The sequence below is a fragment of the Molothrus aeneus genome, chromosome Z, assembly GCF_037042795.1.
Source record: "Molothrus aeneus isolate 106 chromosome Z, BPBGC_Maene_1.0, whole genome shotgun sequence".
In the NCBI taxonomy this organism is placed as follows: domain Eukaryota; kingdom Metazoa; phylum Chordata; class Aves; order Passeriformes; family Icteridae; genus Molothrus; species Molothrus aeneus.
The window spans coordinates 11380143-11392182 of record NC_089680.1 but is presented as its reverse complement, the minus strand read 5'-3'; the positions used below and the strand labels follow the sequence as shown (position 1 = coordinate 11392182).

The 12040-nt window shown below is 42.3% G+C and overlaps 1 protein-coding gene across 1 annotated transcript in view; it reads right to left on the bottom strand.

Annotated features, from left to right (window-relative positions):
- Positions 1–9541: 9541 nt before the first annotated feature.
- NIPBL (NIPBL cohesin loading factor) overlaps positions 9542–12040 on the bottom strand; it is a 147214-nt gene continuing 144715 nt past the window's right edge. Inside the window, exons 45-47 of the mRNA XM_066568764.1 lie at positions 11852–12026; positions 11097–11282; positions 9542–10532 (exon numbers count right to left, since the gene is read on the bottom strand). Coding sequence (XP_066424861.1) covers positions 10167–10532; positions 11097–11282; positions 11852–12026 — 727 coding nt within the window. The 3' untranslated portion in view covers positions 9542–10166. The remainder of the gene's footprint in view (positions 10533–11096; positions 11283–11851; positions 12027–12040) is intronic.

Here is a 12040-nt window from a genome sequence, read left to right as displayed (position 1 = left end):
CTAGCCTGAGTTGATCTTCTTTCTGTTTAACTCATTGCCCCTTGTCCTACCGCTCCCTGCCCTTGTAAAAAATCCTTCTCCAGCTTTCCTGTGAGGCCCCTGCAGGTACTGGAAGGAGTTCTAAGGTCCCTCCAGGGCTTTCTCTTTTCCAGGCTGGATAATCCCAACTCTCTTAGACTGTCCTTGGAGCAGAGGTTCTCCATCCCTCTAGCTGTAAGACTCTGTGTCTGGGCGGGCTGTTTGGGTCCAATCTGGCGAGCTAAGGACCCCAGCCCACGCAATCTTACAGGGACAAAGGCAAAGGACCAGGAGCGCTCTTCTCCACGTGGGCACCAACGTCCTACCTTACTTTCCAAGGTGGGAAAGAGGCCAGCCAGCTTCCTCTAGGGGGCTTTAAGAGCTCGGGAAGGGGCTGGAGGAGAAGGACTACAGCCAATGGGATACAAGTGAGGAGGGGCGAGGGGAGGGGTAACCCCGGAAGAGACCCCCAATGCTGACACTTGCCGGGGGGAGGGAAGAAGGGGGAGACTGTGTGGTCATAGGATACAAATCATGTGAACAGTGCAAATTACCAAACACCCAATGCAAACAACTAAATAACTGTTTAGTGCAATACAACATCTAGTCATCTTCATGGCCTCCTCTGGGCTGGCTCCAGCAGGTCCCTGTCCCTCCTGTTCAGAGGACCCCAGCTCTGGATGCAGTGCTCCAGGTGGGTCTCAGCAGAGCAGAGCAGAGGGGCAGAATCCCCTCCCTGCCCTGCTGCCCACGGGGCTCTGGATGCAGCCCAGGACACGTTTGGCTTGCTTTTTCAGGAGTTTCCAGGATTCCTAAAATACTCAACATTCCCAACCATATGTGTGTTTATACTTTGCATAGAATAAATGTTTAGAAACAAATTAACTTTGTTTCTCTTAATTTTTGGTTGGTGGCTGGCATGGGAAATCTTCAAAGTAGCCTCTTTAGGAAAATTCTTTAAGAAAAGTGAAGAATAACATCGCCAGACACAAACAAAATCCTCATTTTTTAGTTACAGTGTCCTCCTCAATGTGTTTGTCAGTGGTCTGGATGCTGGAGGTGAGTGCACCAGTAGCAGGTTTTGCTGATGATCCAGACTGGGAGGTGCTGTGGATTCTCTTGAGGTACAAGAGGCCTTGCAGAGGGATCTAGATAGATTGGAGCACTGAGCAATCTTAAATGGGGTTAAATTTGTCAAGTCCAAATGGTGGATTGTGCACCTGGGAAGGAGTGACACCGGGCACAGGGGTGAAGTGGGAGAGGGGTGGCTCAGGGTGGGTCAGCAGTGCCCGGGCAGCCCTGACGACAAAGCCCCTCCCAGAGCACCGAGCAGGGCACAGCCAAAGCCCATCCCAGAGCACGGAGCAGGGCACAGCCAAAGCCCCTCCCAGAGCACCGAGCAGGGCACAGCCAAAGCCCATCCCAGAGCACGGAGCAGGGCACAGCCAAAGCCCATCCCAGAGCACCGAGCAGGGCACAGCCAAAGCCCATCCCAGAGCACAGCCAAAGCAGGGCACAGCCAAAGCCCATCCCAGAGCACCGAGCAGGGCACAGCCAAAGCCCATCCCAGAGCACTGAGCAGGGCACAGCGAAAACCCATCCCAGAGCATGGAGCAGGGCACAGCCAAAGCCCATCCCAGAGCACAGCCAAAGCCCATCCCAGAGCATAGAGCAGGGCACAGCCAAAGCCCATCCCAGAGCACGGAGCAGGGTACAGCCAAAGCCCATCCCAGAGCACCGAGCAGGGCACAGCGAAAACCCATCCCAGAGCGCGGAGCAGGGCACAGCCAAAGCCCATCCCAGAGCATGGAGCAGGGCACAGCCAAAGCCCATCCCAGAGCACGGAGCAGGGCACAGCCAAAGCCCATCCCAGAGCGCGGAGCAGGGCACAGCCAAAGCCCATCCCAGAGCACCGAGCAGGGCACAGCCAAAGCCCATCCCAGAGCACGGAGCAGGGCACAGCCAAAGCCCATCCCAGAGCACCGAGCAGGGCACAGCCAAAGCCCATCCCAGAGCACCGAGCAGGGCACAGCCAAAGCCCATCCCAGAGCACGGAGCAGGGCACAGCCGGCCCAGGGAGGGGATTGGCCTCGCCTGGGGCCTGCTGGGCCCTGCTGGCAGAGAAGGATGGGAAGGTCCTTCCGTGCATCCTGAGGAGGGAATCAGAGCTGGAACCTCCAGTGAGGAGCAGCTGAAGTCTTTGGGCTTGTCCACTTTGGGGAAAGGGAGGCTGAGGTGTGACCTCACTGCTCTCCACAGCTTCCTGAGGAGGGGAAGGGCACAGGGAGGTGCTGAGCTCTTCTCCCTGGCATCCAGGGGCAGGATGCATGGGAATGGTTCAGAGCTGAAGCAGGAGAGGTTCAGACTGGATACCAAGAAGTATTTCCTTACCACAAGGGTTGTAGGTGGTCACATAGGAGAACAGGCATCCTGGAGAGGTGGTTGATGCCCCAAGTCTCTCAGTGTTCAAGAAGCATTTGGACAGTGCCATTAGCAATAGGTTTTAACCTTTGCTCAGTCCTAAAATGTTCTTTGGATTAGCAAAAAGGTCTTTGGAAGTGGCAGTTGGATTAGATAATTGTTGTAGGTCCCTTCCAACCATAGCAGTTCTGATCTATTCTATTCTATTCTATTCTATTCTATTCTATTCTATTCTATTCTATTCTATTCTATTCTATTCATTTCTCTACTGTGACATTGAAATGCCAGGTTAATTTTGTTAATCAAGCAGTGAGAGAGCAGTGCAGCACCTGCCAATTAATGGCAAGATGCTGGGAAAAGTGATGAACTTTTACACCAAGGGTCATTATCCCCAGCAGCTCCTTGGCATCTTTTACCACAGTCACTATGCAAGAAACCTCATTTTAAACATTAAAATCCTATTTTCTTCCTTGCACAAAACCATGTAAAAGTACAAATTCTCTTTTGCGTTTTAAACCTGCATATCTGCACATCTGCATGTGCATATTACCCACTAGGTACAGGATCTCCCAGGGGTTTCTCAGCTGTGTTTGAGTTGGTGGCTCTCTGTCAGCTCTGTGGCTGATGCAGGGGCGCTGCTCAGGCAGGGTGGCAGCAGGATGCCTTCTGTTGTCACACCTTGGCAGATGCTCCTCAGGGCTGGTGGGGCAGCAGGACCATGACAAGCCCAGCTCAGCTGCCCCTGACAGGGGGCAGATGGTGCCAGGATGGTGCCAGGATGGTGCCAGGATGGTGCCATGGCAACCAATGGCTGCCAGTGGCTGCCAAATCCGCGGCCCAAGGCTGCTGCCAAGGACGCTTGCACTGAGATGCTGCTGGGGCTGCGTGCTGTGGCAACCAGCCCCTGCCAAATCTTTTTAGGAATCTCATCCAAGGAGACCTGAACTTCCTTTAGCACTCTAATAGCATGGCATTTCCATCTGAACGAAAGATAGGGAAGCTTCACAGATTAATCACATGATCACTTTCTTTAGATTAAACCATATATAGAGGCTGTGTTCTCTATGCATTTAACATTTTAATATGTTTTGATCTTTGTTTTCTGTAGTGTTTTCTGCTGGAAAGCTTTAAAAAGTCAAAAGCAATTTATTTCAGGAAAAAACTTTCTTGCAGGAAGTTTAAAAAACAGCAACAAAGCAAAATTAGAAGTAAAACCAAAAACAAAACTAAAAAAACTCCACCAACAAAACCCTGAAAAGAGACAACACCCAACACCAACTTGGAGACAACACCCAACACCAACTTAAAAAACCTGAAAAAATACAAGAATTAAAATAAGATGGAAAAGACAAAGCTACAAAAGTAAGAACATACTATTTCAACTATTTTGGTTCTTTAATATGAAATCTTGATTATTAAGGGACTCAGGCAGTAATAAAGTCAATGGTACTTACCATGTAAGTACCTGACACAAGAGCACCTCCAGCTGAAGCCAGAGCTCTGGCTGAGATATTTAAACTTAGACACTACTAACAAGATGTCAAATTCTGTGAAAAGACAGATTAAGATACACAGGGCTGTTATTTGTGTTTTCTCTTCAAAACCCTTGGCTAATGAAGAAACAGAAATAGTTTGGTTTTAAGAGGAACATGCAAGGGAAGAGAAGGGAAGTTTCCTTTCGGGCTCCCTGTCTCCTCAAAGCCATACTTACACCTTCTGAAGATGGGAGCAAGGGTCTTCAGCTGTGGAATTTCAAGGATCCTACTTAGGCTTCAAGAAATTATATGTAGCTTTGGAATGTGTACACAAGATAAATCTGCACTACAATTTGTAAAATTTTGTAGGAAAAAGGAACAAAACTTTATTGCTATCCGAACAATAAATACAACTCTAAAACTTCTTTTGAAATAAGAGTTTTATGAGTTTGAGATAACACACAGGCGGTAAAGCAACAGAAGACAACCCTGAGCCTCACCTGGGAACTTTTCAAATACACTAAAATAAGGGAAGGACTTTTTTCTTTTTCTGATCTAGAAAGACACAACCAATAGATGGAAGGAAAGTTCAAAAAGTTCTTAAATTTGAAAAGGACCTGCCTTGTAATTATGTGCACCCTCCTACCACCAATATCTAGTATGATATTTAAAGAAGTGGCCAGAGTGGGTTTCCTAGCCAAGACTTAAAAATCAAAGGTAGGAAAAATTTACACTAACCATGGGGGATTCTGTAATTGGGATCAGTTATCCAAAGGAAAAAACTCAGTGTGTAGAAGCCTGTACATGGCTGGTCTGGAAAGTTTGGTCTGGATGGCTCAAAGGCTGACCACAGACTTAATAACGACTTCTGCACCAATTATTTCATGTGGATTTCAACACGAAGGGAAGGGATCCTCTCTCTCTTGAGTGGAGCAACAGCAGTACTTTAGGACAGCAAATAAAAAGCCTGGATGAGGAGTGATCCAAATCACCCAGAACTTGGTATTTTGTGAATCTGTCCTGCAGTTTGTCAGTGCAGATGGAACTGCAGGGACTCATCACACAGGTGATGTTCAAGGTTGGATCTGAACATCCACCTCCACATGAGACTATTCAAAATAAAAAAGCTCTCACAAATAAGAAACAAATAGATTTTCTCAAGGATTCATCACACTTTGCCTGTGCTCACAGAATACATTTAGTCTATGCAGGAAACCCACTAAATGTCTCCCTCCACACATATATTTCTGGCTTTCAGGAATTTAAGTGCAGTGAAGGAGTATTTCTGTACAATCACGAATGCTAACAAGATAACAAAACATGCAAAATAAGAGACTGAAAGAAGACTTGTTCAAAGAAAATGCAAGTCTTCAGTCTGTGCTTGTGGAGTCAAAATGAAAAGCAGATTGCCCCCTATATGGTTTCTCCAAAATAAATTACATGGGGCTGTTTCCAGCAAATTTTGTAGCCTTTTATACTTGGGAAGAAAAATACAAATAAGGGATAGGTAAAACAAATTCAGAAGCCCTGAATTTGAGAGAAGAGAAAGGAGGAAGTGCATTGAAAGTGAGGGGATGGACAGACAGTGTGGGCAGTGAGGTGCAGCCAGCACCAGCAGTGACCCACCCAGCACAGCTCGGCGCTGGTTCTGCAGCTGCTGAGGGGCAGAGGCTGCAGGCACAGCTGCAGCGCCCTGCCCATGGCCAATCCCCAGGAAAGTGGGGGTGAAATCAGATCAACCACCTTTTCAGATTTTAGGAAGCAGGATCTTGTTTCAAAACAGAAATATGAGCCTTTCAACACAGCCGCACAAAAACAGCGATGGAGAGAAGCTCCTTTGAAGCCCAGCCAGGTTGCTTTAGAGGAGAGGCCGCTGAGGTACGGGTGCCAGACTCTGGCAGCCACTGGTGGCGTCCCGCTGCCACTGCGCGCAGGAGCCCCTGCCCTGGGATGGCTGCCACGGGCACAGCGCACCTTGGGCCGCCACCCCGCTGGGGGTGCCAGCTCCGGTCCCCGCGGGACAAACCCGCCCCTGGCCCGCCCGCGCCCCGAACCGGCCCGCCCGGCAAGGAGCGTCTGTCTGGAGGAGAGCTGGGCAGCTGTGAGCAGGGCATGCAGCTGAATGGCGCAGAAATTAGAAATTATGTAGTTATGTCTGATGGGGGGAACGCAGACGGGCAAGAAGTCTCCCAGAATAATCCAAAAATGTATTCCCTGGATGATTTACAGGTGCCCAGGCATAATTTGAGCACTGTGAGCATAGTGAAAAAGGGATCAACAAAGTGTCTGCACATTCTAGGATTAAAAACTTCCAAGTTTCATTTTGGAAGGGTCCAGATTGAACTCTTAAAACATTTATTTTAAATAAATGAAATATTAAAATACTATGAACTTATTTGTATATAACAATAACACTTTAATATTTAGTCAAGGAACCATGAGATCTAAAAATTTGCTACTTACATTAAGAACTCACCCATTACAACTGAAAACGTCAATGATAAGATGACAAATTCTCTGAAGGATATGGAAATGCTCATATGACCATGGTGTGGCTCTTTGGTGAGCAGAGGAACACTAAGATATAGGAATTGTGGTTTGCACTCCTGCTGTGCGTAGGGCATGAGAGCTCCGGAGTGCTGGGACACAGGAAAGCACAGAAAAGGTGTTTGTCTGAATTCAGCATCACTGTGATCTGCCTGGGGCTCAGAATCAAAGCAAAGGATCAGCTGAACTCATCCATTCGTTTCCCTGGAATGTCATTAACACATGCATGCGGCAGACTGTCCTGCTGTTAACCAGCACCAGATGAGCCAGACCTGATTAAAAACTTTTTTTTTACATGAGCCACAAACACATTAAAGAACTATTTCAGGGCTGCAAGGTATTTCATGTTAGAGCTACTGTTTAGCACAACCTAATTATTCCACAGTAACAATATTCTTACTAGTGACACCACAATAGCAAAACAAAGGCTAAAGTTTGAGTAAAATTTTAAAAATTTAAATATCTTTTTTTTTAATGGCCACACCTTACTAAAATACTTATGCTGAATATTTCCCATGCCTACTTTTGTACACGTTAGAGTTGTTAATATAAGCAATAAAGAACCTCAAAAATACAAAAGGGTGTTACTGAATCATTTAAAAAAATACTTATAGTTCTATCAAAAACTATTGTGATCTTGAAAATATTCAAGAATTATTCTGCAATTTTACAGTATGAAGTGGAAGATTAAAAATAATAATTTCATTCTTATTTAGATTGTGGAAGTGTCTGTGTTTTCTTAAAAAGTACAATATGGCTAGTCTTAATTCAAAAAGCTTGGTACTCCTTTGTTAGGTAAGCTACTGCAACAAGTTCCATGTATGGATCCTGTACTCAAAGGGAGAAAGCAGGAAGGATAAAAAATTCAATAATCTTATAGTTATATACGTAAAAATCTATAGCCATACAGTGAAAAAATACTACAAAGCTATGTCAATACAAAGGAGTAAAATTGTGTAACTGGATCAATTACTGCACTGCAGCACTTTAAGAATAACCAAAACAAAACCAGACATTTTTTCACGCAGAAAAATTCTTATGTTGGTGTGTGCTGTTGCTGCTGAGGTGGTTCCTGGTGGTACCACTGCAGCTGCTGCTCAGGGCCCGAGCCCTGCACTGACCCCGCTGGGGTTGAGGCTGGCACTGACTCCACCAGCCCGAGTCTCACACAGCAAACTGGAGTTTGCTTCCCAAAACAGGGCACTGCCACCTTTTCCCTTCACAGCCGGTAACCAGAGTTCTTGTGATGGGCAAAACCAGACTGGGCATTACTCTGTGTACTTCAGGAGGGTAAAATTCAACTCTTTAACTAGTAAGAATCATATTCAATTTATTTAATCATCTATAATCAACTTTATAACTGTAAATTATGTAACAACCATCATATCCCATCAAGGAGCATGTATGCCACTGGCATAACATACAATATAGTAATGGTCTAAATCCTCTCAACTAAGACAACTTTAGACTTCAACTTTAAACTTATATTGTTCAATTATAACTTCTTTCTGATAACTTTATTCCAATAAATACCAAGCAAATTGAAATAACCCCCCATCTTTGCTATTGGAAAAGCCACGTGAAATGAACAAGGAAATATTTGTATTACCTATTAAAAATAAGATGCTTTAATATAATTGCATCAGAAATTACTAACAGCCAACTTAATTTTAAACTGCAACTGTATGAAATCCTTGGGTTTATCACTTGGGAGTTCTTGGTGAAGTATTTTCAACTCTGCTTATCAATAATATCTGACATGTCATACAACCCCTCTAGTCTCCAAGTATGAGTTTGCCAGTGTAAAGGCTGCACTTGGCCCTGAGAAACATAGTCTTTCATTGTTTGCTACAAAAATGTCCTGTTTCCAGAGCTGCAGAGGACTGACTCCTGCTTCTCTTACTTCTCCCTCCTTTAACAATATCAATCTTTGCCCAAGAGGTGGCTTTTTGTATGGTGAAGAGACCACTATCAACACTACCAAACAAAGAGGTGCTAAATAATATCTGTTCAGAAAAATTCCAGTGGTGAAACAACAAAAAGGCATTCCCCAACAATTTACTAACTGGATTCTGAGGAGTTATTAATAATTTGTTTAATGGGTTGTTTGGGTTTTTTAACATATCAATATTTTGAAATACTGTTACTATTCCTCACAAATTGAATAATGTATTAGAATTCTGCAAGTTAGTTTCACAAAAACAGCCCCCTATCATATATTAATCTTTTAAAAGAAACAAAACGTAATAGAAAAATAACTATGTTGAGGAACACCTGTTTTCAATAAATACATTTGAAAAGACACCAGGGTTTAATAGACTCCTAAAAAGTTTAGCTGTTTTTAGATTTTTTTCCTGTTTGCAAATATGCTGCTTTTCTTGCTCTCTAGGAAGACAAACTGCTCTATGAAATGTTGTGGCAAGGCAGTTGAAGCACATACTTCTGGAAGATTTCAATAGCATTTTTTCAATTTATAAAATGTGAAAACATCTTTCAATTAGTAAAAAAATTAGTCTAATATACAAACATTTTCTTAAAAAATTCATCTGTGAAGGAATGTAGTGTAATTGCCCAGACTCATACCCATTCACTCCTCTGACACTGGTAGCTAGCTCCTCTTGACACAAGCCTCTCTACATTAACCCAGAGAAATGCATACATGGCCAGTTGGCCCAAGCAGAAGAGTCATTCAGCCTTCCCCAAATCTGAACTATCATAAATTACCACTTGGACAGCATTAGAAAGAAATTGAAGCATACAAGGAATAAACTATAGTTTCTTTTTATATCAAAATGTACTCTTGAAAATGTGTTTGGCACAGTGCTAAATCATATAGTTAATACTAAATATTGCAGGATACAATAAAACCCTGGAGTTAACTTGTGTTTACACCCTTCTAGGGATAAAAATAAAAAGATACCAATTATTCAGAAGTCAGCCTATACAAACTGTATAAACAATACTTTATGTCTTGTTTTGAAAACCACTGATATAGTAAATTTTACATAAAAGACTGCAAAATAATATAAATGGATTTAAACAGATCTTTACAATAAGAAATTCAAATGGAAACAGACAAGTAACAAAGAGAAGTAAAAAAATTTATTGCAGTATTCGTTCCACCAGATTTGCTGGGGATCCCTTTTCTTGTATTATTTCAGGGTGACCTAATACATCAAAATCTACATTTACAAAAACTCCTCCTGCAGATAGGTCATAGATACTGCATGCTTTTTTTCTTTTTTTTTTTTTTTCTTCAACAGAATAAATTATATATCCAGGAGATTCTGCCACTTTACAGCCTGGAAAAACAATGCTTTCCTGGAAACTGGGCTAAGCTAAAGAAAGCCATCCGCTGCTAGGTTAAACTCCAAGAACACTTTATTAAGAACATTAACAGACTAATTTCCAACATTCACTTGTTTATTTTTTTTAAACAGAAAGGTTTTTTTTTCAAGATATAAACAATTTTTTTGTTAAACTATAATACAGTGGGAGTAAAAATGAACTGAGAAGTTTCTGCTGCACAACAGCGAAGGAAGCTCCCACAAAAATGTTTACCAAACATTTCCTTCTTTTTTCCCCGCGTCCCAGGTTCCATTCTTACTCTTCATTTAACTGATTTTTTTTTTTGCCAGAAAGTTGATATTTCAAGTTTTTTCTGTTATTTCAATTCCTGTAAATTTGGCTGCATGTACAAATTCATTAGCTGGAAGTTCCATCCTTGGCGGCATACAGCGATCGTAAAGTCTGCACAACTTTATTAGTCAGCTTATTAGCACTCGTTAGAGCAATTTTTTTGTAAATAATGTCTGACTCTTTAATAGTGTCTACCCAAGGCACCAGTTTGCGGCCATCACGGCGCTTAGCCTCAGTCCAGGAGCCACTGTAGGAGCCTGCCATCCACTGAACACTGAAGCCATTGCTGGTTTTCTGTACTACTCTTGCAATTTGTGGTCGGTCTTTGTACTTTGGACAGCAAATAGCGATGACATCCATGACATCAACACTTTCATTCATCTGTGCTGCCAACTCCGTAGAGTCTGAATTTCGTTTTGACCTTCTCAATGACTAAAACATTGGGGGGAAAAAAGACCAAGTGTTACACAAAAGAACTTTAGTGAAATTATTGCTTTTATTGCTTTTAATCCCTTGACGCCGGGAGTTGGGATTCCCCGGCACACATTCCATTGCCGGCAATGAGACGCACCGCGACCGCCAGCGCCAAGGGGTTAACATATCCTTGTAAAACCACATACTCTTAATTTGTACCCGTGTCTTTATCTCTTATTGATATATAAAATTATATATACACATGAATCATAAAGCTACATAAAAACTTGGCAACAATAAAAAGGATAACACACAGTACATTCCAAAGGAAAATTAATAACTTTTTATACGGGATAAATCTCATTTTCTAGTTTGGTTTTTTTTTTATTGTCTTTTCTGTTAAACTTTCTACAAAAGTTGTATAAACGGTTAAGTAGAGAATCTCTATCTACAAAATGCTTTTTTTTCATGTGGATTACATTACTTGGTGTACATTTAATATAATAAACTGACATTTATAAGCACATAAAAATCATTTTACGTAATACGCTGCGAAATACGTTGACTCCTCCTCCGCCTCACCCCTGAAGTGCCTCCTCCTCTATCCTCCCCATCACTTTCATCGTCCTCTGTCTCAGCTGCATTGTTTTTAGGGCTGCCTCCTCCAAGCAGCGAGGTAATTGCTTTGTTCCGAGCATTTGTGCTAGCTGACACCTCTCCATCTTCCTCCTCTTCATCAGGATCCAAATGTTCCATAAGGAGCTTGAACTATTAAAAGAAAAAAGATCAGTTCACTTTGTAACTTTAAACACGGACATTTATATCACATTACATTATATTAGAAACAAGTAGCAAAGTAAAGAAACAGGGTAAAACAAACAACAAACTTGAACAGCTTATATTGTATTCTACAAACTTAACTTTCCGTTTTTTGGTTTTTTTTATGGTAGATATACAAAAGCTTTCTTCCTGAGTTTTCCAAATGGCAAGTTTTCTCTATCTGTTATTGGTGCAGGGTGAGGGACAGTTAACAAACCACAGTCTCTGTTCCCATGATGGAAAGAGTCAGGAATAAAGTGAACAAGTAATATGGGAGAGGTATACACCATAGATATCAGAAATTGGAAGATACTCCATAAAGATGAATACCCTTAAGCTGAAATTAATTATCATTGAGTTTAAACTTAGAAATCTTTGAAGTACAGTCCTCCTAAACATCCTGAAAGGAAGATCCACACATCACATAAGGTAACCAGGAACTTAACATTTTGAATTGTACTTTCAAGTTTATACTGTATTAAAAGATTTCAGACTTTCTGCAAAGCAACTTTACTTACATCTAAGTACTGTTTTACTATACTCCTCTTCACTTCTTCTGTGATCTTGGAATTAGCCATATCACTCCGCAGAAAATCCAAAGTTTGTTTCGGATGGAAATGCACTCCTGTCTTCCTGTTTATAGCTTTATCATAAACTTTTGCAGATTCAGATGGAGAATATTTCTGAATTTTACTGTTTGAAGAAAA